Genomic DNA, 24,776 nt, shown 5'->3' with positions numbered 1-24,776 from the left:
TTTTTCTCTACGTTTAGTTTGTATTCGTTTTTAGTACTGTAATTAAAATTCTTAATAGCAGTTATAGATTTTTTTAAAATCCTCCCTTTGCCCAGGCTAATTTATACTCCCCTGAAGGTCGTTCTTCAGGGAACCAGAGGATGAAGAGGAAAGGTTAAGAAACCCAAGTCTTTGTTGACTTGGTCAAAGGCTGCTGGCTTTTATTTCTTTTGCAGCCTCCTAAAAAACCAAATAAAATGCTTGCATTTTGTCCCTGAACTTTCAACCCTCCGTGTTCATATCAGGTTTTCCTCCATGTTGGCGAGCAGTAGAATGCCTGCTTTTCACACTAAAAAAAACACAAAAGAAACCTCTTGACAGCTGCCATGTGGATGATGGTTGTCATTTATTATTTCCCGAAGCGCTAAAGTATTTCAAGCTGCGTTTGAAAGCCAGATACGTCATGAATGCCAATGAGGATTCTAGACCTCTCCGTGGGAAGTACGAACAACACCTTGGCTTGGCCTGCATTTCTACGCAGCTTAATATTTGAGCTGTTTTATCCCCTCCTTCAATCCTTGAATTTGCATTTGTTCCTAGGATTCGTATCTGGACCATTTTATAAGAAAGGGGAGAGTATTGCTGAGCATGCCCTGAGTGTATTGGTCTTGCCCCTAAGTCGTTCCCCACCCCCGCCCCCTGCAAAAGGCATTGTCAAAACACTACTCTTTCTGGAAATCATACATTAGTAGAATGAATCCTGTTACAGGATAACGTATTGCTTTACACTTGGGAGATGGATTAAATCTATCCATTAAAGATGGATCTCTAGTAGCTTGGTGATTCTGCGGTTGCAAGACTGAATCAACAGGCCCTGAGTCCTGGAACAAATGAAGGCTGACAGCTTCCTATGAGTTGATGATCAGCAAACAAAGACATACTTTGGGCACGTGGTGCCAGCAGATGATAGACTGGGAAAAGAAAAAGACCAAGGCTTAACAAGATCAAGAAAACTAGAAGAAGGGGAAGGCAGTGGGAGTAACGGATGGATGGGGTCAAAGAAATTACTGGAATTTCCCTGGCTAATTACTAAAGACAGTTCAAGGTGGTGAGCGTTTGTTCATCCAGTCACCTGGCTCTATGCCCTTGACTGACTAATCTGGTTTGTTTTGCAGCTGGTCCCCAGAATATTCCTCTTTGTTACAGAAATTGCTAAAAATGACCCACAAGACCATTTCAAGAAAGCGTAATAACCCTTCCATATCTGTGAGTGAGAAGAGACTTCACTTCTTTAAAAACAGGCTAGAAACAGAGAGAAAATGCAATTTTAGGATTCCAGTACAGGTGTTCCAGCCTCTTGGAGATCTTACCTAAAATAATCTGTAAGAATGCTACTTCAAACTGTGCCAGCAAATCTGGAGAACAACACAGTGGGCTACAGGCTGGAAGAAATCAGTCTATATACTAATACCAGAGAAAGGAGACTTAACAAAATGTACAAACTATTGTACAATATCCTTAATTTCACATGCTAGCCAAAAAAAGTGGTTAGGATCATCCAGCACAGATTCGAACCCTACGTGGAAAAGGAGATGCCAGAAACTCAAGATGGTTTTAGAAAAGACTGAGGAACATGAGACATTATTGCTGATATGTGCTGGATAAGTGAGAAAGCCACAGAATACCAAGAAGAAGTCACTATGTGCTTCAATGTTTATGGAAAGGCTTTCAGTTGTGTTGACCATGTCAAGCTGTGGAATGTGTTTAGGAAGATGAGAACTGCAGAACATCTCACTGTCTTCACGCAAAAGCTGTATGCAGGTCAGGAAGCCACACTCCAGACAGAACATGGAGAAACAAACTGGCTGTAGGTTAGCAAAGGAATGAGACAAGGTTGTAAACTCTCCCCTGATTTATTCAAGCTATATGTGGAATATATATTGAGGGAAGCTGGATTGGAAGAAGGTGAGTGTGGTTTTAAAGTAGGAGGAAGAAACATCAATAACCTGTTCTATGCTGGTGACATTACCCTGATAACTGAAAGTGCAAATCATTTGCAAGCTCTGGTAATAAAAGTCAGAGAGCACGGTGAACAAATGGAACTACCATTAAATATAAAGAAGGCCAAATTAATGTCAACAGGTACAGCAACCAGCCTTAGAATTGACAATGAAGATATCAAAGTGGTGGATAGCTTCTGCCTTTTAGGATCAAATGTCAGGAGTAAAGGAACCAGCAGTCAAGAAATGTGCCAGAGTACAATGGATACTCTTCATTGTAGAGTAGCAATGAAAGCCTTGGAAAAGATATTCAGATGCCATGGTGTGTCTGTCTCTACAAAGATCAGAATTGTGCTGGTGTAATGGTTTTCCCTGAGACATTCAATGGATGTGAAAGTTGGAGTTTGAAGAAGCAGGATAGACGCTTTTGAACTTTGGTGTTGGAGAAGACTCCTGAGAACACCATGGATAGCCAAGGGGATGAACAAATGACTCATCAAACAGATCAACCCAGAGTTCTTACTCAAGGCACAAGTGACCAGGCTAAATTATCATATTTTGGACACAGTAAATGAAGATCCAGTTCTACAAAGAAGTCCACAACGCTAGGAAAGGTGGAAGAAAAGAGAAGAAATGGGTACATAGTTGGAAGACCTGAAGGACAAGATTGGGAGACAGATCATGGAGACAATCTGGGTATTCAGTCGTAGAGTCAGCACCGACTTATTGCACATATTCCTCAAGCATAAGAAGGCTAAAGAATTTTCTGTGTTCCACCTGAGTATTTGTAACTAGACACAAATATTACAGAACTGATATTATTACGAATTACAGTATTTGTAATATTATTACAAATATTGCAAGTTTCCTTTTACCATCCAAACAGCTAGCTAAATTCTGCATTCCTAAAAGTTGCCATTCCTTGGCGAATTGGGGACATTTTACAATATTTTGAGATTTAGCTCCCTGCCTTTATTTTCAGGCTTCTGCTTGCCTTTTACATTCTTTTTAAACCATCACTTAGTTTTCCTTTCTTCCTTCTGCTTTTGCATTTGCTTTCTGTTCCTGAACACACACACACACACACACTCACACACACACACACCCCAGTGCCACAGTTTAATGTATTTGGCATCCATCCATTTTTCTTTTCTCCCACGCAACTTCATGATGTCAGCTTCACCAAGGAATGGGCTGCCGACCTAATGGGATTCGTGCCGCCAACCTGCCTGGCCACCTGGGTTCATGGTGGACCTGGAGGACCAGTGGCCCTGCTGTTCTTCTCTGCCCCCTCCAAATAATTTGGACAAAACGGTTGCGCCTCCCTTCCCCAGCCAGGCCTAAGCTGTGCCTCCCCCTCTGGCGCGTGTGAAAATGGAGCCGCCTAATTGTTTCATTCGCGCGCTAAAAGAGGCACCCAGGTAGTAAATCATAGGGATAGGCTGTGCTGTCAGCCAGGCAGGAGGCCCACTCCAGATGCAGTTAAGTACTACCTTAGCAAGAGCATTTCAGCAGCACCGTGTCAGTTCAAGCATAAGGATGAGAGAAGGATCTGGGAAGGGCCCCTTAGGGCAGACAGCCCCAGCCTAAATGTTGTTTTGACACTGGCAACTTGAAAGAAGCTTCCAAGCACAGCTCTGAGAGAGATCAAAGAAGGGGAATCTCTTCTGGAGGACCTGGATGGGTGTCTAGCCTTAAGCAGGGACCGGCAACTTTTGAAGGCTCCCTTCTGTAGATGGAGGACTGGGGAGGGACAATGGCCTTCTGGAAGACAGGGAAGATGGATTCTAGCACCCTGGTGGACGGCAGCTCTTGACCCACATTGATCCTCTAGGCAGTTCTGTATGTGCCCCATTCAGATGTGTAGTGGGGGGAGGTGGAGCAGAGGGTTGATCATAAAATGAGCAACCCAGGGAAGAAGACTTGAATCAAACCATCTTGCAACCCTCACCAGTCAGATTGCACTTTTAAAAAAACATTTGGTTTTTGGTGGGTGGGATGAGGTGACTGGAAGTGACCCCAGCCTGGAAATTATCTGAGCAAAGATATTCTGGGGGAGAAGAACTTAGGAGTTGGGACAGGGGGTTGGAGTTTGGCTTCTTCCCCTCGCCCCCACCGGACATACAAGCTCTCTGCCCATCCTGCCCCCTGCTTTGATAAGGTGTGAGCAGATCCCTTGCAGCTCCCTGGGTAGGGAGGAAGGTAGAATTCTTGCTCCAGGTGGGAAGGACACGGATTGGGGAAATTCCCCAAGGAAAATAAGCTTATCCAGATAGAGGGCTGTGCTCAAACGTTTGCTCTGCCATGCTGGATTCAAGCAGGGAGGGGGCATTATAAATTCACTACTTTTGGGAGATGGTAACTGTGCAGGGTCATGGAGAAAAAATCTATCTATGTGGTCGCTTCAGAGCTGATACCGAATCAATGGCCCAGAATCAATCAGGACTTTCAGGATCATTCGCTTCTGACTGCAGAGTGTGTAGCTCAGTGTTGTCCGAACTTGGCCACTTTTGGATGAGTGGACTTCAACTCCCAGAATTCCCCAGCCAGTTGAAGTCCACTCATCTTAAAGTGGCCAAGTTTGGACAACACTGGTGTAGCTTGTCTCTTGGGATCTCAAGTTGGGTGAGATCTGCATCTAAATGGGTGAGCTGATTCCAGCGGGAGTTGTACCTGCAAGGCAGCAAGAGATGGTGCGCAACTTGCCTCCTGGGTGCGGCCAGGAGAGAATTCACCACACTTGCAGGTCACCGCTTGGAGCTGTAACGGTCAGATAATGCTCCGAGCTTGCAATTATACAGCTCAGCCGTCTATGACCTGCTGCTCTCATATCATCCTCAGCCGGCAGGTTTATTATGGGGATGAGCAGAGTCTTCTGTGTTTGCATAACACCTCTGTAAGCAAGACTGCCCGTGGTGTTTATAGCATTCAGAAATGCGAAAAACCGGAGGCAAAGGGCAAATCCTCTCTGGGGAGCAACAGAATGCCTCAAAGGGCATGCCAGCATTGCCTTGGCATCCTAAGAAAGCTAGTGTCATTACTGTTTTCTTGCAACTGTGGGGCTCGGGCTGATGTTGAATGGCCTTCCCTCCAGTGACCTGGTATGTTTACAGCCAAGGGGAGATTGAGCCCTCAAACTCCCTGACCACAGGGCATACTCTTCACCGCCAGAACCGTTGAGCGTGAATGACAGGGTGCCTCCCTGTTGTCTTCCTCATGTCCATTGATGCTCTGCATTTCTTTTGCAGTTGATGTCTTTGAACCCAGATGTTTCAGCGAATGCCTTCCAGGCCCTCTGGGAAATCAGCGCTTATCAGAACATCGCTTCCGGTCAGTGGGGAGTGACAAAGGGGCAGGGTGGAAGGAATTGTGTTTGAGAGAAAAAGGGGAGAGGTTTAGTCTGCAGAAAGAGTCCATACCAGTGTTTTTCAACCTTGGCCACTTTAAGATGTGTGGACTTCAACTCCCAGAATTCCCCAGCCAGCAGGGTCCACCCATCTTAAAGTGGCCAAGGTTGAAAAACATGGGTATAGATCCTTCAGACCAACACTTTGTTCTGCTCTGTGTCAGCCTAGGCTGAATCCAAGCATTGTTTCACATTTTACACCACACTTTGTTCAGGGCCCCTTTAGTATGATGGTTATAGGATGTATGGGGAAAGGGATGATAGGAGGAGGACCTGCTGCTCCCTCCCATAATCCCCTTCCCCAGCCACCCTACAATCATCATGGCTGAAGAAGGCTTCTGAGTGATGTATTATACAGTGGCCATGAGATGCCCGCTTCGGCCATGGGATATCAAGCCTTCCTTTCTGGGCCTTTCTGAGAATCCCTTCAGAGCAGCCCACATGGAGCTGTTGGTAGCAGGCTGGACTGGCACGGCGAAGGGCCTTGGCCCCAGTTGGCCACCCGATCCAGGCCACTGTTTGACGTGGCTGCTGCGTTTTGCCTCAGGGGAGGGCTGGCCCTATGCCAAGTCTGCCACTATATTTAAGAAGGAAGAATGAGGAATGGTCTGCAGGAGGGCGGGTGTGCTAGGAGGCTGAAATGGCTGAGCCTGATGGGTTGGCTTTTGTTGACTAGCCGAACACCTGAATGTTTTCTTGCCCAGATTTTGATATCGGGAGCACCCCTTTCCACTCTTCCACCATTTCTGGGGAATCGGCTTAGCAAGCATCTTATCTGTGTCCTCCACTCTTTTTCTGTTCATTTCAAGCTTTGAGGGGGGAGGAGAAAAGAAAAAAAAATCAAATAGCCATCCAGACTGGCAGAAGAGGTGAAGGAGTCATAATCTTCTGTCGGTGACGACGGTATCTTCTCCTTAGCGCTTAACGGTCATGAGAATTAGGATTCCAAGTGGGGAAGGAACAGGAGGAGCCCGTGAAGTTCTGCATATCTGTTATTTTGCTTTTGGGCACCGAAGAGAAATAAGGGAGGTACTAGAAGCTTTTCCTGGGTCATGGCAAGGCTCTTGGGCCAAGGTTTATTACTTTATTTGCTCCTTTGTGCCTTCAAGACAGTTTTGACCCCTGGCAATTGCATGGGCAAGCCCCTGCTGTTTTCTTGGCAACGTTTTGAGGAATGGTTTGCCATTGCCATGTTCCTAGGTTGAGAGAGAGGGGCTGGCCCAGAGTCACCCAGCTGGGTCACACCTAAGGCAGGACTAGAACTCACAATCTCGCGGTTTCTAGCCTGGTGCCATTATACCAAACTGGCTCGCCAAGAACTGTTTAATCACCCACCCGTGGTTTTCCCACACAATCAGAAATCCTGCCTTGAGCAAATTGGGACTATTCACACATCTGTGCGTAAGAAATCTGTCTCTTGATGTACATGGCTATTAACACCTTCCTCTGATCTTGCTCTGTATATTCAGAACCCAAGTGAGGTGCAGGTTTTTGTCAAGCAGTGTTGTAGCATTGTTGTGTTTGCCTTAGTTCATGGGTGGCAACCTTAATCTCCAGAGCCACGCGCAGTTCCCAAACCCATCTTTTTATAGACCATCACCAGACACATGCAGAGGGACCACGATTGCTGAAAATTGGCAGCACAGTTGCTGCTATTTTGAGATGGGAAACACATGAAACTGTAGAAGTCCTAAAATAGCTTAACATGGTTTGGGAAAAAAAAGCAACAGAGCAAGAACCCTTCAGTGCCCTCCCCCAGTTCCACAAAAAAAGAATTATCCTCCTCTGTGGGTGTGAAATGGCTCACTCTGCAATGTAGCCCATAGCACCCTCTCCTTCCCTCGAAAGCATTAACATGCAGACCACACAGCAAGGTCTACGCGCTGCGCACATTGAAAATCAGGTGGAGCTTTGATCACACCATCGCAGCCACCATCTTGACTTTTTTGGACCATACCCTGTGGACGCCCCTGAAACCACCCAGCCCAGCCCAGCCCAGCCCAGCCTTAATTGTGCAACAGCTTGAACAATAAAATGGGGTTTCCTCTGCTAACCACCCCCTCCTCAAATCTTGCTGATTATTCCAAATTGTTTGGGCCAAACCGTTTCTAGAATCTGCAGCAAAGGCTAAGACATGTCTCTCCCTGCACCGTACGCAGAAGCTAATCGGGCTGACAGTTAAATCGGGCTACAGCATTTGTGAACCGACGTCTTCCTGCACAGCTGAGGGCATCAGTCTGGCAGACATATGTCTGTCTTCTGACTTTTTTGTCTCCGCTCCCTGCCTCTCAGCATCTGCTATCTGAAGTGGCAGTCTCATTATTTCTAATTGTCGAGCCTGGCCTGAGTTCACGGAATTGCACCCCGGAAGGAAGAACCAGCAATGCCAGCCCTTTGCGCAGTCCCTCGATGCTGAACCTCCCAGGCCAAACCTTCTTTTGGCGAAATAATTTATGGAACTTGAAAATCCTGGAGAATCTAATAGAAGAGAACCTCACGTAGCTCCGGGTTGAGCTGTGGAGTCCTTGGTGCTCTCTGAGCTTGGTGGTTTTCTTGCAGATTTTGTTACCCAACTAGGTAATGTCATCAGTGCATGTGAGTGGGATGTTAGCATTGATGAGGTTATCTAGTCGGGCAATGAAACGTCTGCAAGCAACCGACCAAGCTCAGAGAGCACCAAGGACTCCTGGAGAATCTCCTTACCAATTTTAACAGGCTTTGTAGATCTTTTCCACCTAGAAATCTGGAAGAAAGGAGACACTGGGGATTTTTAACAGAATTCTCAGCATCTTTACTAATCAGTGCCCTTTAGATTTCTCTGAGGCAGTAGGTGCAATGTCAGTTAAAGATACATAACACTGAATGTTTGCTTTTAGAGTAGTTACCGTTAGTTTTGAAGCTGTCTCCACAAACTTTTGCCCTGGTTGGAGAACTGAATATAAGTGAAAAGTACATTCAGGTCAATCTATGAATGCAGCAAGTAAGGAACAACTTTTCCATTGATTTCTCTCTGTGTCTCTCTCTCTTTTTTTCCCCCCAACTAGGTCTAGAATTGTATTTTTAATAAAGATGCTGAGCTCTTGTCCCTGGCTAGGGAGAAATGGGTTCCATCCCAACTTGTTATGAATTTACCATGTTCACTTTGAGGAGAATTCAAATGCCCACGCGCATCAAAAAGTTTTAAAAACTTTTGCAGTGTGTTTCCAGACTAAGAAAGCATGCAACAATGGCTCTCTTTGATTTAAACACCCACACAAATATATATAGGATGGGTGAACGTGTCCCTGTTGGTAAAAGTGTGTAGGGAAATGTGCACATTAGGAAGAATGCCCGCCGTTTTCTGCAGAGTTAAAAAGTGTCCAGGAACTTGTATTGATTGATTCTTGTCCCTGTTCCATCCATGTGCCTGGTATGTCTTGATTTTGTGAACGGCTTTAAATCTGTTTGTAGACAGGTATTGATTCTCTCTGTAGCACGCTAGTTCTCGTTCCCCACGCTTTTTAATAAAGTGAATAGAAGTGATAGGGGATAGCAAACTCAGGCTGACATCTCAGACCAATGGCCTGGCAGAAGGTTAACAGCTGCCAGCGCAGCCTCCTCGTCTCCTTTGTCAGCTCTATTTGCTTGATGTCTGTCACCTGTTGTCACTCCTTCCCGGGCCGAATGAATCTGTGCCGCTTCCTCAGTGCCGCTAACAACGGCTGTAAGACCCCTTCCCCTTTGAGGACCCCACAGTGGGATCCGGTGTCCACCTCTGCTGGGCTGCAGCTGTGCCTGCCGCCAGAGGTGGACCTGCCCACTACAAAGCTTTCTGGATAAAAGAGCGCTATTGTGCGCTCCGGCTGCTTCTGGCACAGATGGCCACAGAGAGGAAGTTTAGCTTTGGTTCTAATGAAGTGGAGGAGGCCCCCGGGTGGGGCAGTGAACGTAATCCAGGGCTTCTGTGCAGCTGCTGGAAGAGTGGTCCGGGGTGGGAGAAGCCACAGCAGAGAAGTTCTTTGTCCAGCTCGGCTGCTCATGGGCAGGGTGGGAGAGATGCTGTTGGCTCACCTCGGAGGCACTTTGGGTGAAATGGCCTAACGGGTTAGCTGAAGCTACAGGGGCCTCTGCCTGTGGTGGGAGGGCGAAGGTGCTGCTTGACTTTCTCCAGGCCACCCTGTCAGGTCCTGAATCAGCTGTTGGGTCTTGCCCGTCCGCCAAGGCTTTGGGCCAAATTGATTGGCGTGGGTAGGTTTCTTCACTAATATTTCACCCGGAAAAATAGGGAGGGTCCCTTCTGAAACGGTTCCCACGCCTTCTCTCCTTCTGTGGGCCAAGATACCTTTTACACACTGGTTGTCCAGTCTGCGGCTCTTCCTCCTGTTTCCCAAGGTCATTTCCACCGACCATTACAGCTAGCTCCACATTGGCCTTCTCAAAAGGTGGAGAAGACTGCGAATGCTTCCCTGGATCAGGGCTTAGCTGAGAATCTAGAAGCTGACGAGTCCAGGAATTCCTCATGTGCTCTTAGACTGAACACAACCATTGCTGAAGTAACAGCACCGATCAAGCTAAGCATGGTCTTCCTGAACCATCTCCTTACCCCCACTACAATGGCAATTTCAGCTTTCCTTGCCTCTTCAGTTCCTGACATTGGAGACCTTTCCTTTCCCTCAGCTTTCCATTCTCTCACAGACTCATCTCTAGTCTGGGGATGTGTTGCATAGTTCAGCTCTTGTTATATTGACATAAAGTCTGGTTAGGATAGTGATATACTGGGGAATTTCTCTCTGCTCCTGGATGGCGAACAAAATAGATTGTTCTTATTGGTGACAGCAGAGGAGGAGGTGAGATAATGAGTATTTTGAGAGTGGGGATTGGCCAATGGCGTGTGTTTCTTAATTTCCCTTCTAAGGTAGTGGACCTGTTGGGAAGCTACCAGTGACTGATCCAGGCTAGGTGGATCACAGAGCATCTCCTCAAAAAGGAGTGGGATATGGGATGAATTTTATACCCCATGGCTCATTGTCAGATTAAGCAGGAAGACTTCATCAGCATAATATGGGCTGGGTGTGAGATGAAGGCATTGTCATATCATTCATTCATTCATTCATTCATTCATTCATTCATTCATCATATTTATATGGCCTCCCATCTCACAAAATATGACTCTGGGTGGCATACAATAAAAAAATTAAAATATAGTAACATAAAAAACAATCAACAATTTAAAAAATAATTACAACTATAAAAGGCAAGGAGAGAGCAACAGATATTAACAACAGTGGAGCCACCTGAACACCTCACCCTTCCCTTGGGGCCCCCAAGTCTGATGACACAGCCAAGTCTTGAGGGACTTGCGAAAAGTGAACAGGGATGGAGCCAGACTGACCTCGGGGGGGGGGGGATGTTCCATAAGCAGGCACCGTGGCAGAAAAGGACCATCTCCAGGGTCCCATCAGATGGTGGAATGTTGGAATTGCTGAGGTATCCCAATGCCAGTCTAAATTGCAAGTGTGAAGAGACTCTCTGGTTTGCTCTCACCTGTTTATTTAAACATTATTTATATCCTGCTTTATTCAAGGTAGACTCTATGTGGATAGTAGTGAAATAAAACATACAGTATAAGAAAGACATAAATAATAGAGTCAAGATGTCTAAAGTAACTAAAGGTCAAAAAGCATCTTTGAATGGAATAGATTTGTTTGTAGAAAATGAGGATTGGAACCCTCTATGCCTCCTGGAGGGGGGGGTGTCCTAAAGGGAGGCATTACTGAGAAGGCCTGTTAGCTGGTCCACACCCCAAGTACCTCACCAAAATAGAGAGCCTCACTAAGCCAGTTGTCTAGTTGTTACTAATGTTTGATAACACAATACTGAATGAGCACAAAAAGCTTGCTGAAGGCCACACCTAGTTTGGTCATCAGCATTTGAATATCAGCCTCCAACACAGCTGCAAAGCTGACACTGGGCAACAGCTGAGCACACAGTTCCTGCTGTCCTGGAGCCAGGAGAGTGGGTGGGTCAGAGTGAGGGAAGCTGGACAGGAACGGAGAGGCCACGTTGCTCCTTGGGAGAGGAAAGGGAACATCTGGCACGAATCAGCTCTTGGAAGTCAGTGGAGCAAGGAACATTAAGAGGGTTGAACGGGAGCGAGCAAGGTTAAAGGCTGAACAAGAGGGTGACCAAAAGAAGGAAGAAAGGGAAGGACGGAGAATTGGGACCACAGAAAGAGCAGCCTCTGCTTCCTGCCTCGGTGTGGGGGGATGACCCAGATGATCCCAGGTGTTAGGATTGAACACGGAGGTTCTGCAGGGAGGAACTAATGCAGAACTCTTGCATCATCATGGATGCCGTGTGTCCCTCATGGGGGGATGCATAGCCATAGCACCACCATATGGCATGCAAGGTTTAGATTCCCCCAAATGTTTGTCTGGAACTTCCAGGTTCTCCTCACTTCAGTCTCACGTGAAGTCTCACATTTTCTAGCTCCTGTGCCAGGGAGATTCACAGGCCACCTAGGCATTAGGAACTTGGCCATGTTTGTATAGAGAAGGCTGAACATCTTTGTTCTGAATGAAACAGAGGTGCAGATGAACCGGAGACATCAAACATCAGGCTTCTGGTCCCTCTGCCTCAGTGTCACATCCCCAGCTGTTGCGTGATCCTCCAAAGCTACATAAAATCTGTTTGCCCTGCAATGTTATCCTCTTTTTATCCTCTTGGAGACTCATTGTTGCCGCTCTGCTGTGGTTTGGAAATGGATATCCTGCTAAAGTCAGGCCTGTCTCACGATCTGGGAATCAGGATATACAGCCCCCAGAGCTATCTGGAGTGAGTCCTAGAGGAGCAATTGCCTGGCGTCTCGTATTTTGGGCGCTGTTCAGATTCAGACAGCAGGGAACTGACTACAGCCTACTCATAACTTTTTCTGGTGAAAACCCCACTAAAAAGCAGTGTCCGATAACCCACAAACGTGAGGTCTGAGGGACCTGTTCTTGAAGACCCAGTGAAATGGGCCTCCTCTGCTCCCACGAGAGTTCTCCACCCTGGTGAAGAGCGTGTGGGTGCAAGTATCAGGGCCTCAGGTTCATCCAGCAGATGGGAAAGTAGACAAGAGATGCTTTAATGGCTTTGTCAGGGCAGGAAGAGAGTTTCTTCTCTTCCCATTTCCTTCTTTGGTTTCAGAAAAGAGGCTTCTCTTTCACTGCAAGAGCTATGAGAGAATGGGCATGTTTACCAGATTTGAGTTTTTCTGGCTTTCGTTCACTGTGCAGCCATCAGTCTTGTAGAGAATGAAGAACACGAGCAATAAACATTTGGAAAGTAACAGCTTATGCCAGCTGGAGAAAGTATTAGACTCAGCCATTCCATCAGTTCAGCTCAGAACCATCCGTGTGGATCACGAGTTAACTTCCATAAAACCTAAAAAGTCTCGGACAAATTTGCAGTAGGATTTAGGAGCGGCTTAGAATATTCGCTGTTGTATCCAACCTGCTAATTCAGGCTTCACCACCACCAGAATTAGCTTACAGTGGAGAAAGGAGCCTTCAAATTAGTGGTACATGGCTTTTTAAGAGTGGTTTGTGGGAGACCTGTATGTGTTTGATATTAATATGCAATTTAAGAGGAGAGGGACTGGTACCCAAGATGAGGCCACCATAGAACAACATCTTTGAGGGGGTAACATGCTATGTCTCCATCTTCAGAAGAAGGCGACTCCGTGTCAGAAGGGAAAAGTTATGCGTTTTTGACTATTGCTTGTTCCCCAAAGACAAGTTGTGAGAGTTCTCAGTGAAACATTGCTGTCCTTGATTCCTTCCCATCTTTTATCGTTTGGGGGGAAAAAAATAACTACAATATCACAAGAGGTGAGAGCTTCTGTTCTCTGTGGTTCGGCTTTTTCCCCAGTACAACCCAATCCTGTCTGGGTGTGTTGGGCTACCACGTCCGGTGTTTTCAACCAAATATGAGAGTGAATTTGCGTATTCATATCAAACACATACAGGTACTCTGTTGAAGGGTGGCATATCGTATGCATAAAGTATATTTGTCAGTAGCATACTTTAGGGTATTTTCTGAGCTTTTTCTCCTATTATTTATTTATTTATTTATTTATTTTACTAAAACACTTTTCTAAAAGAAAATTTTAGCTAATGAAAGGCAAAGTAATGCAGGCTAGATGTGTAAAACAGTGTTTCTCAGCCTTGGAAAGTTGAAGTTGGGTGGTTGGGAAGGTTGAGAAACACTGGCATTGAGAAAAGCAGAAAAAAAGTCTTCCTTCATATATAATAATGGGAGTGTGGTACTTAAGCACCAACTGTTATTAAAACAGGGATGTTACACATGCTTTTTTTTTTCATCCATACAAGATTGAAAAATATGGATAACCAAGCTAGATTTGGATGTTGTAATTTAAGTTCACTGTGAAATTAAATTTGTTGTATATTGAATCAGCCTTCCCAAATCTGGTGCCTTCCAGATGGGTTGGGTCTTCAGCTTCTGGCCGTAATTGTCAGCAAATATGGAAGAGGCAGCAGGTTTGGGACGGTGTGTTGAAAGATCCCGAGCTCCTTTTTCGTTTCTGCTTTTTGGAAGGGAAACAGAAAGTGATCCACAGAGCAGAAACTTTCTAGTGTGCCTAATTTTTCTTCCTCCTCCTCCTCCTCCTCCTCCTCCTCCTCTCAAAACAATGGATGCGAAAGTAGCAAGCGACAAAGCAAAGCTTGTCTTGTGCATGACTGGTATTTTTCAAAAGTATCTGGGCATCGTATTTTTAGAAAATTAAGTGGTGTGTGCTATGCTTTGTCTGCCTTCTGGTCTATGAGTTTTTCAGTGACCCTTGTGGGGGAATGCTCATAACATGCTCTCAAAATGCCAAATGTGTCCAGTGACCCTGAACGACTCAGGATTTCTGCACTAAACTATAATGTGGTTTTGACTTAGAACATTGTGTATTGGCTAATTGGGGCTTAGTCAGTACGTTATTGTTAAACAAGCCATGAGTCAGGGGCTGGTACCACATTTCCCTTTTGGGTTGGGGCATCTGTGTCCCCTCTTCCATGACATTCTTCCCCCCCCTTTAAGAATGTCCTCAGTACTGTGTGATTGTCAGATCCTACGAGATTTTTCATGCGAGATGAAATCTCACTCGATTTTGACGTTTTGGCACAAGATCCATTGAGTTCTCGGGGAGGTACTGGTGAACTCTAACAAGGCAATAATCCCAGGAAAGATGAAACGATGTTTATATTTTTGAGTGGGAAGCCATTGTGTAGAATCCTTCAGTGACAGCTGAACCAGGGGTGTCTGCAAAAGAGGGGGAGTCAAAAAAGTCAAGATGGCGGCCACAAGCTGAAGCCCCACCCCTTTTTTACATGCTACAAGATCCACATCATCTGATAGCCGAAGGTTAAGATGGTCTTCCTGTGGTTTCCCCTTGCTCCTGCGAGGGGGTTGGTTCAAACAACAGGGGGGCCCCCTCGATACACAAATCATAATTTTGTAAGATGGCTTGTCTCTTGCAATGCATGTGCCAACTTTATTTCTGACATTTTATTTACTCTCGGCGCTGGATAGCTCACCATGGCGGCCCTCTACTTGTGGTTGGTGGGTTTTCCAAAAGTTTTCTCCTTTTTAATATATTTAAACATTTAACTGTTTTGTTCTGTTTCATAGTTCATGGTACAAACCCGTTTTATTATGGCCTGGAGATTCACAGAATCCCAACCAGGGTAGAAATGTTGTAAATAAAAATGGGAAGCTTTTGCCCATCTCTCTGTTGTCCTAGGAAAGCAGTGTGTCTTGTCAATCTAACTCCTCCACCCCTTTCCCTGTTTTCCCACTCCAGCACCTTTGCAGATAAAGGCTCTTTTGTCTGGGCCTCCCAGTCTCCCCCACATCCTCCATTTTCCTTCCAGATCCCCAGCGGCTTTTTGCTGCTCCTCCGCCACACCACGCCACGCCTCAACCGAAGCACCTTCAAAATTGCACGGGACAGGGCCCAGCCCGGCGTCAGGTAATTGTGAGGTGAGAAAGGAAAAGGGACGGGGACAGGGGGAACCTGTCGCCCTGCTCCCGTCTGGACCAGCTTCCTTCCTTCTCCTTCTCAAAAGTGGCAATTTAGAAAAGTGGTTTCGCTGAAAAGAAAGCCGGCGAGCAAGCAAGCTGCAGATGTCTTGCCAGAAAAGCAGAGGTTTGGGCTAAAGATACGTTCCTCTCTGACAATCATGCGCAGGGAGGGTTTGAGTCACCTGGAGAGGCCCGCCAGGTTATCTGTTTCCACACCAAAGGGAAGGGAAGGGATGGAGAAACAGACCCTGAGGTCTCCAGAATTTGGGTGGGAGTCTTCTGAGAGGTCTTTATCTGGGCCTGCTTCCATATACCTCCCCGTGACATCCTGGGGCTTAAAAAGCTAAGCTGATTAAGTTTCAGTTTAGCTCCTGCTTAAGATGAAACCTTGCAAAGGGAGTTTTGCAGGGCTTCTTCTGGAGCTGCGGGGCAAGCAGGCCCTCCCATCAACCTGACTCCTGGGATCCTCCCCCCCACCCCATAGATAAGATGCTCTGGCACCTCAGCACCTCCACCTGCATTTATTTCCCCACCCCAGTTGCTCCAAGGGGCAGCTTTGCCACTCCCGGACTAGGGCCAGTGAGAGGCAAATGCAGCGAGGGAAGAAGCTGGTTGCTGCGTTTCCGCCACCCCATTGGCAGCTGGGCGAACCGCTGACTCAGATGTCGAACTGTGGGAGGCTATGAAATTGCTACGCTGGCTTGCTCCCCGAAGCAGTTAGGTCAGTTGGCCAAGGATTTGGGCCACTGACTAATGGCCAGGGCTCTTAGGCAGAGCAGTCCCAATTTTCACAAGTCCAGTTATGGCCTTGAACAAGAGAGCTCCTAGCTTGATCCTTCCTTCATCAGCCTGAGAGCAGCACCTTAGATCCTTTTGGCCTGCCTTGATGGGAAATGTCTTCGCTTGTGATTTTCATGTATGGCACTGGAAAGAATTATAAGCTGCCCTGGGCAAATTCGGTTTGTTCGTCTTCACACACAACGAACGGCTTCTGTCCTAGGCTCCTGAACCATGGCGCTGCCAAGGTCAATATGCCAAGCAAGTTGCAGCTTCGAGTTGCCTGAAACAGGAACTTCATTACTCTTCACATTATGTATCCATGTATAAATAACATCTGTTATTCACGCTGAAGTCTCTGTGATTCCACAATGAGGTGTGTGCAAGGGGAGAGAGTAATCCGGGCTGTCACTTGCCATTGAAGTGGTGTCATTTTAACCACTCTATGTATTATCCTTTTAAGCAAGAAATATGACAGAGGGAAGCTTTGCAGAACTACTGGATGAATGAAGAGATGCCTTACCTGTCTTACATTTCCTTGGTTTTGCCCAGCTGCTATTACAATTGCTTTCAAGCTTCATTATGAAAGCAGAGTTGTAGTAGAGAGGAAGCAGGCCCTGGGGAAGCGATGGAGACACCATGCCTTGGCAGAACATTGGCTGAATGCAAAAAGGCCACATTTCTTCCATAACTATTTCAAAAACTATCTCTTCCTAGCATTGGGAGAAACCTTCATCTAGGATAATGGAAGATCCGCAACTTGTGATCTACGTTCTTTTGTCCTGACTCTGGTGTCACAGCTGCCAACATATTTATTACATATCTGTTATTGAAGTTTTAACAATTTAGAATAATGTGTGATTTATTACAGATATTATAATACCTGTAAACCATCTACAGTCCCCTAGGATTGAGATGGTGGATAAATTGTGTAAATAAATTACGTCTGGAATTTTGAAATCACGTTGTGGGCACTTCTCAAGAGTAACTGCTGGAAGAATGGTGTCCCCATTTGTACAACAGCTGCCACAATGGATATAATCAGTTTATAGAAGATGACTTAAATCTTCTTTGCCCACTGCTGATTTTTTAGACAGGTGCCCCTAATTCTGAACAAAATATTAGGTTGCAGTCAGCCATCACACTGATAGGGCCCATAGGCAATTTGGGGGGAAAACGTGATGTTGAAGATAGACAGTTTGTTTTGCGTTCTGCTAACGTCCTATTTTGTTATAATTGAAATGATGTTTTTGAAAACAAAAAAATTACATGGGGTAGGGCGCCTGGCAGGTATCAAGAAACAACTGGTGTTTTGAGGCACCATGTTGGAACCTTGGTAATAGACCGTACTGCATAGGTACACCAAAAGTCTGGTTTGGTGTAATTTGACATCCAGAACTGTAAATTTCTGCTTTGGCACCCGCCCTATGGAACATCCTGCCTCCTGAGGTCCGGTGCGCCCCCTCCCTCATGGCCTTCAGGAAAGGTATTAAATCCTGGCTTTGCCAGAAGGCCTGGGGGCCAGAGGGGGGCTCGCACCTGTGGAGATGGCTGGTGGGGTGATGGGTTTGGTTCCCCCCCCCAGCATCTTACAGATTTTTATAGGGCCAAAATTAGAGGAGGTTTTTTAGGGTATTTTTAATATGTTTTTAAATTATTTATAGTTTTTAGCCATCTTGGAGAGAATTGTATTTCTTCTTTTTTATTGTGAGCCACCCAGAGTCACCCGTGGGGGAAATGGGCAGCATACAAGCCGAATGAATGAATGAATGAATGAATGAATGAATGAATGAATAAATAAATAAATGTAGCACATCTGGGAGCAAAGGTTGTGGAAGACCAGTATTACGTATTAGCCTGGGCCATACAACATTCTTGCGCTACAATGCGGCTTGGTTGTCTTAGTGTGTGGCGTAAAGTTCAGCCACCATGGTGTTTAAGCTATGTTTGTGACTTAGCCTTAAATAAATCATGGGATTAATGCAAGAGATGAACTCAGCCATGATCTTCAAATCAAAACACAGGCCCAAGAAATGAAAGCTTTGGTTGGCAGCCCAGTCACATTGATGCAACAGACCTGCTAATCGTAATCCCAACTGACTCGCAGATGCTGAGTGCCCTGAAACGGGGTCTCTAGAAACACCCTTATTTTCTAAGGCACAATGACTCCTATCAGCTTCACTTTTATCTCAAAGCATGATCAGAAATAGCACATTACAGTCAACACTTGGTCCAAGATGTTCTCCTTCATTGGAGCAACATTTCCATGATTGTTCGGGGTGGCTATTTCCTATCATGGAATCTTGGGAAGTGTAACTCTGGGCATGGCAAGGAATATTTACCCAGAATTGCTGTAATCCCAGCAACCTGATCACAAGATCTCTTCCTGCCTCTTTTGATCTACTGAACCCAACCCTTTCTTCTCTTCTTAGCAGACAAAGTCAGCACTGATCTTTGGTGCCCAGAGCTGAAGGACGTCACCCAAGCTTTCTATAATTTTGGAGCCTGTGCTTCTGCCTTGTTCCCTGCTGGACTTGTTCAGCATGAATTCATGTCTGAAATCTTAAAGTGAGTTGAGATTTATCTCTGCAGCACATGTTTGTATTTTGTTCCTCTCTACTTGACTTGTTAAGAATGCACTATTGCAACACGCAGACTCATCGTATCTAGAGAAAAAGGGTATTAGAACTGAGAGAATACACAATTTGAGGCCATGTTGACACAGGTAGAGCCAAGGTCCCAGCCAACTGAGTGACTGATGCTAAGCAAGTCTAGGCAAGAATCAGAGACTGTCTGTAAATCTTTTGAGCATACAAATATAATGGTAGGAGAATAAATTGCTGGTTGGGTAGATAAAAACAAGTGGGTACATTGCATTCTATTCAGCCTGTCTGGCTCACTTCTGTTTACTTTACAGTATTTCCTTGCAGAGATGGTGAATCCTGAATTTGTGTTGCTTTCTTTCAGAAACAATTACGTTGCACCTCCACAGATTGTTTTGTATGAGACACTAACCGTGAAATCAGAAATGTTCCAGACAAGCATTTTTGGCCATTGAGAATAATATAAATTGATTCTTATTTTGGAGCTCATCTGTGTTGTTTGCCTAATCCTGAACCATTATATGGATGATACAAGGAAGGGTCTAAGCCATCTTAGTTAGATCAGTTTTACATTTAATTGTAAGGGCTTGCAGCCAGAGGACCCATCAATTTGCTATCTCTGGAAATGGGAAAAGGGTGGAGTTCTGAGGACTGTAATTTGGAAATCTCCATATTGCACATGTTCATTCTGCTGCTGCTTCTGGTTAAATATGATCCACAGGTTCTTGCGGAACCAACAAGCTCTAGTCTGCTTTGACTAGAGGCCAAAACAGAACAGTAAATATATCTGTGCGCATAATGGGGAGTGACCTACTATGAAATTGTTTTCAGGTCTCTTTAAAGCTTTTTTCTCTTATTGTAGAGATTCTTAAAAGCAACCAGTCATTCATTTGTTCATTTGAAGAGTTTTATTAACCACCTTTTAGGACCAAATCCTGATGAATGAATGTACGTAAAGGAACCCATCAAATGCACGTGGAGTTGCTAAGAGGAAAGCAGCTGCAGATCACAGAAGCCATTCATGTTCTTGAGATCTTTATACACCAGCCATGTCCAACATGCTGTTTTCCAGATACATTGGGCACCAGGCTAGGAAAAACTGAGAGATTTCTAAGGCCTTCTTAAAGTCCTGTACTGCAAGGGATAAGCATTAATTAACCAGAAACCCTCATGCATGTAGAGTCACAGGTTTGAAGTCCTGTTTCAAAAAGCGTCTGACTCCTGATTCTATTTTGTTGTAGCCTGTGTGGTCTCAGTCACATGTGGCTATTGGGAAGATTTGGAGCATTCTGTACCTTGAGATAGTCTTGGATTTTAGCATTTGAAGTCTGGAAAAGGCAGCAGAGAGATGGGTGATCTCATTTAGGTGTTTAGTGCTCCAAAGAACGTTGCTATGAGTTGATACTATGAAAATGATTGAGAGCACAAGACCTCTTAATGCAAAAAAGCACACTATCTTGGGATATGGCTGTACTCTTGCATTACTCACTCCCATTGATTTCAATGGAGCTTTCACAGCAGAGTTTCCATAAAGAGAGGGGCTTTCTACTCTGCTTCCAGAATGGGGTACATATCGGTAAGCAAAAGCATCATGTGATTGGTCGGTATTGCTATTCGGGTTGGACACAAAGTTGAATAATTGGGATCAGTGGGGTCCTTGGGGTTAGCACTGAAGATGTTATCTAGCCAGGTATCAAAACATCTTTAAGCAAACAACCAAGCTCAGAGAACCCCAAGGACTCCACAGGTCAACCCCGAGCTACAGATATTCTCTTCAGTTGGGATCAGGTTTCCTTGAGAAGGTGTTAGTTCTCTTATTTGGAGATGGCCCATCACATTATAGCTTATTTATGGAAGACTGGAGAAGGTAGACCTCTCAGTGGTAAAGGAAGATAGGGAATTTACCCCTAGCTGAATGTTTCATCAATCAGGATAGGTTGGGTAGCAATATTAATTATGGAAACCACTCTTCCTTAATATATTCTAAGTTTTTGGTTTACATTAAAAGTGAAGTCAAGAATATATGACCCCCTGAAATCTATGGGTCAAGTTTGTTGGGGTAGTCATGAACAAAGGGCTTATTGGTAGCAATAAATAATTGCTTATATAGTTTGATTATGCCATTAATAGTTTTGTTATTATACTTTTTTTTTTAGTTCTTGCAAAGAGGTGTCTTTTTAAGTTAATACATACATACTTAAAAGCAGAGAGCAGAAAAGGTCCTTTAAGAACTGATTCAATCAACTGAACTCCATTGGTGCTGAATTCATTTTAAAAACCATTTTATCTTGTTTTCATTTCCAGTTCTTTCATTCTCTGATGATAATAGAAGGTCCAGAGCAGGTGCTTTGTGCTGTGATTCCTGGGTTTTGTTGATATCTGTAGATAATGGTTTACAGCAAAGCTTTTAAAATGAAATGATGCGCCCAAGCCTTGGAAGGCCTCTTTTAAATTCATTGAGTTCACTGTGAACAGAATGCATTATGCAGATTGAATGCTTTATGCAAAGATTATTTTATTAGTTGACTGTGAAGACTTATACTGAGCCCAAGTGGCAATAATCTAGGTGAGCTACTTAAGCCTTATGTATTGCAATATCTAGGTCAGTAACAGGAAGAAGAGATGTTTTTGATGTCTTGATAGATTCCAAATATTGGGGTATATATGCATCTTTAACACACAGGAATCAGTTCAGAAACATATTGGCAATCCTTTGAATTAGCCCCAGAGATGGCAATAATAGGACATCCAAACCATATGAGTAAAACCTCCAGCTCCTGAGTTGCATCTCCAGCAGCAAGACAGTTATGACCAACCCTTATTATCGGTTACACCATTTTATCAAAGACAAGCATCTACTTTAGAGAATTTCTATTTTTAAGCAGAGATGCCCAGAGGGTACCACTACAGATTGCCTGCAAGAAAACCTGGCCTCTGATAGAGTCCAGGAACATCTCCCGGAAGTGAAACTCTACAACTGCATTCCTGCAACCAGAAAAATATGGAGGAAGTTGACTCTTTGTACTTCTTTGTAAAAGATTTCAAGCAAACCCTCCAACTTCTTAACTGAGATCATTCAGTGTAAATAGAAACTGAGTGCCTTGCACACATTCCATTTGTGTCAGTCCTTCTGTCATGTGTGTCATGGGTCTGGATAGAAACAGCAGGTCAGTCTCCTGGGACCCATGGAAGAGGCAACAGACTTTGGGCCATAAGATAAATTTGAAGCAAAATCTCACCCTACTTTATAAGGAAATGACATGTCCCCAAACTCAAAATAATGGTGAGAAGAAGTGCTACTTCAGGAGTGATCCAACGTTAAGCTCAGGTCAGCAGCTTAAAAGGGAGACCCATGAGGACCCTCAGACTGAATTCAGGTTTTGCATGAGGTATCAGTGAATGGCCCAAAGATTCAAGTGAGCAGTTACTTTCCCAAAGCTCTTAGCTTGGAAACGAAAAGCAAAGAAGCTCTTCGGTTGACAGCTGGGAATGTTATTTAGCAACATCTTGACATTTAAGTGTACTAGTGTTCTTATCTAGGCCAGACTGAAGAAACACAAGAACCAAACAAGGAATTTCTTTTACCTGGATCTGATCAAGCAACGCTGTTGAATGCCTTTCATTGAGATACTGAGAAGAGGGATTCATGGCGAATAATTGATTTATTTTCATCTTCTCTTAACTCCCAAATGTGTGGAAGGTGATCAGAGGTTCTAAAGCCACTTGGAGACCCTCAAGGCTTTTGGTGCAGCCTGTAGAGCCCACCAATGGTAGCCACCATATGCCAGAGTGTGACTTCTGACATGCCATTCAAAGACCAAGCATGGCCATCAGCCCTCAAATGACTTCATACACCTTTGCCATAGGCCAGGCTGACAGAAGCTTGAGGCACCCTTGTACCCCTTAGCATCTCTGAAGCCACCCCAAAATTAGACCATTTATGGAGCATAGTCCTTGATATGCCACACAAAGACTGGTGCTGAGAACATTTGGGATGCCTGCTATAGATGGTGCATCCTTTCTTGGTTGACCCTGAATTTTGACCCTGTTAAGTGATGTCTGCAAATCTTCCTGTAGCCCTCATAATAAGAATTTAACCTGAGTCAGGCATTCCAACCACAAAGCCATGCTGTCATTGTCTGCCCCTTGCAGGGAAAAGGGGAGATAAATGCTGATCATGATGAACGCATATCCTGATTAGATAAACATTTCCTTGGAGATGGAGATGCGTATTGCCTGCAACAAGTGCCCTGGAAGCACTTTACTAACTTTTGTCTGAGCATGTATAGATGTGGGGAAGATTGGATAGAAAGTGATGGGCTCTGCTCTGAACATTTTACTGTCTAAATTGGACATTTCACATGGCCTTCTCTGGTTGAGATGGAACAGTCTTCCAAGACATTTTCTTCCACAAGCTCTACTAAACTGCACAGATGCTGTGCAAAGCATAGTTGGTTTTTAGACTGATAATGATTCAGGCAACTGTTGTATAAACAACACACAGCCGAGGACTCCCTCTTTATCAGAGAAGAGACCTGCCTTTTTGCTCCTGCACTGTTAGGTTGTGAGATAAAGACTCAGAAACTCACCACCCTAAGTATACACCACAATATTGGTTCTTAATTGAAAATAGTTCACTTGCTGGAATTCTTGTGTCATTACTTACTGTCTTCTTAATAAAGCTTGCTAAAGAGAACTCTGCAATTTGTGCTTGGGAGAAGTCACTTTCAGTTCAAGTAGCTGCCAAAGGTTGGACACAAGGGTCCTGCAGGGTGAGTTTGTGCACTCAAGTGCGCCCCATGGTGATCACAGCTGTGCATCTTCCCCTCTGTCTCCCTAAAGAGTCCTACCTCTTCCATCTGACAAGGGAGGCTTCATGGAGCATTTGAGTCATGAAAAGAGACTTAAATTGAAAGTACAGTTCCACCTTGTGTACATTTGATATTCAAAGTCTAGAAAATACAGTAGATAGTCTACTGTGTATCTCTGAGATTGAGGACTGAGAACCCAAGTCCTGAAAGAGTACCTAGAATCCAGAATTTGATTTTTAGTGTATTGGTTTTAAATACATTAGAGGCATTAAAGGAGGGCAGTAGGTAGGGGCGGGGTATGTAACTTGATTCTGCTTATTGTTTTTGATGTACTCCCTTCCTTAGCACCAGCAACACATGGAGAAACAGCATCTTACAGCATCTCGCACGAGCCAGTAGAAAGCTTGCCCTTATTACTGTTATATTGGCGCAAGGATGGTTGGGTGACTGTACGGAACACTGCTAGTAATTAGTAGGGAAATAGCCTTGGCCTCAGTCAGTACCAGGATTTGGGGATTCAGTGCTGAGGGTGACTAAAAGAAGTGCCCAAGGCTCGAGCAAAGAAGTGGCTACAGGCCAGAACTGCAGGACCAGCACGTGCCTTCATCCACTTCCATCTGGCATCTCTCAATCCTTCACTTTCACGAGTGGCCAATTCTCAAACATTGTTTGAACCAAAGCGAGCTGTAAATCATGATGATGGTCCTCAACCCTCAGGGAGATAATGGAGACATAAATCTTCCTCTTTTAACTCACCTCTTCAGTTTCCAAAGTCTAGCACGGGGAAGAAAACAAAAGCAGTTATCCGGCTAAATAATCCCCCTTCCCTTCTGTTCCTCCACATCAGGGCCCTAATTAAACAGGCTGGGAAGCAAAGAAGCAAGTAAATTATAGGAGTCTGGAGAGGGAAGATAACAAGTTCATAAAACCAGCCACAAAGGCTGAGTGGAAGGGCGGGGGGGTTGCTGGGAGGCTTGTTAGGCGGTGGGTCAGCTGTTTTGGGCCTGATCACATGCAACCCCACAAGGAGGAGGAACGTTTGCTGCTCAGATTGCCGTTCTGTCTGTAGTCCAGGGACCTCCCTATCAAGAGGTGGCACGGATGGGCACGTGTCAGTGTGCTCCTCTTTATAGAAGGCTGGAGACAAACC

General features: G+C 44.9%; 1 protein-coding gene across 1 annotated transcript in view; it reads left to right on the top strand.

Moving 5' to 3' along the window:
- FAM178B (family with sequence similarity 178 member B) overlaps nt 1–24,776 on the top strand; it is a 175,438-nt gene that overhangs the window by 48,069 nt on the left and 102,593 nt on the right. The window contains exons 8-9 of the mRNA XM_088151902.1: nt 5,228–5,309; nt 18,645–18,780. Of these exons, the coding sequence (XP_088008028.1) occupies nt 5,228–5,309; nt 18,645–18,780 (218 nt within the window). The remainder of the gene's footprint in view (nt 1–5,227; nt 5,310–18,644; nt 18,781–24,776) is intronic.

The sequence above is a fragment of the Python bivittatus genome, unplaced genomic scaffold (genome assembly GCF_059951505.1).
Source record: "Python bivittatus isolate LINGU-HERP-01145 unplaced genomic scaffold, Pbiv_v1 ctg000680_np1212, whole genome shotgun sequence".
Taxonomy (NCBI): domain Eukaryota; kingdom Metazoa; phylum Chordata; class Lepidosauria; order Squamata; family Pythonidae; genus Python; species Python bivittatus.
This window is presented reverse-complemented; position numbering and strand designations above follow the sequence as displayed.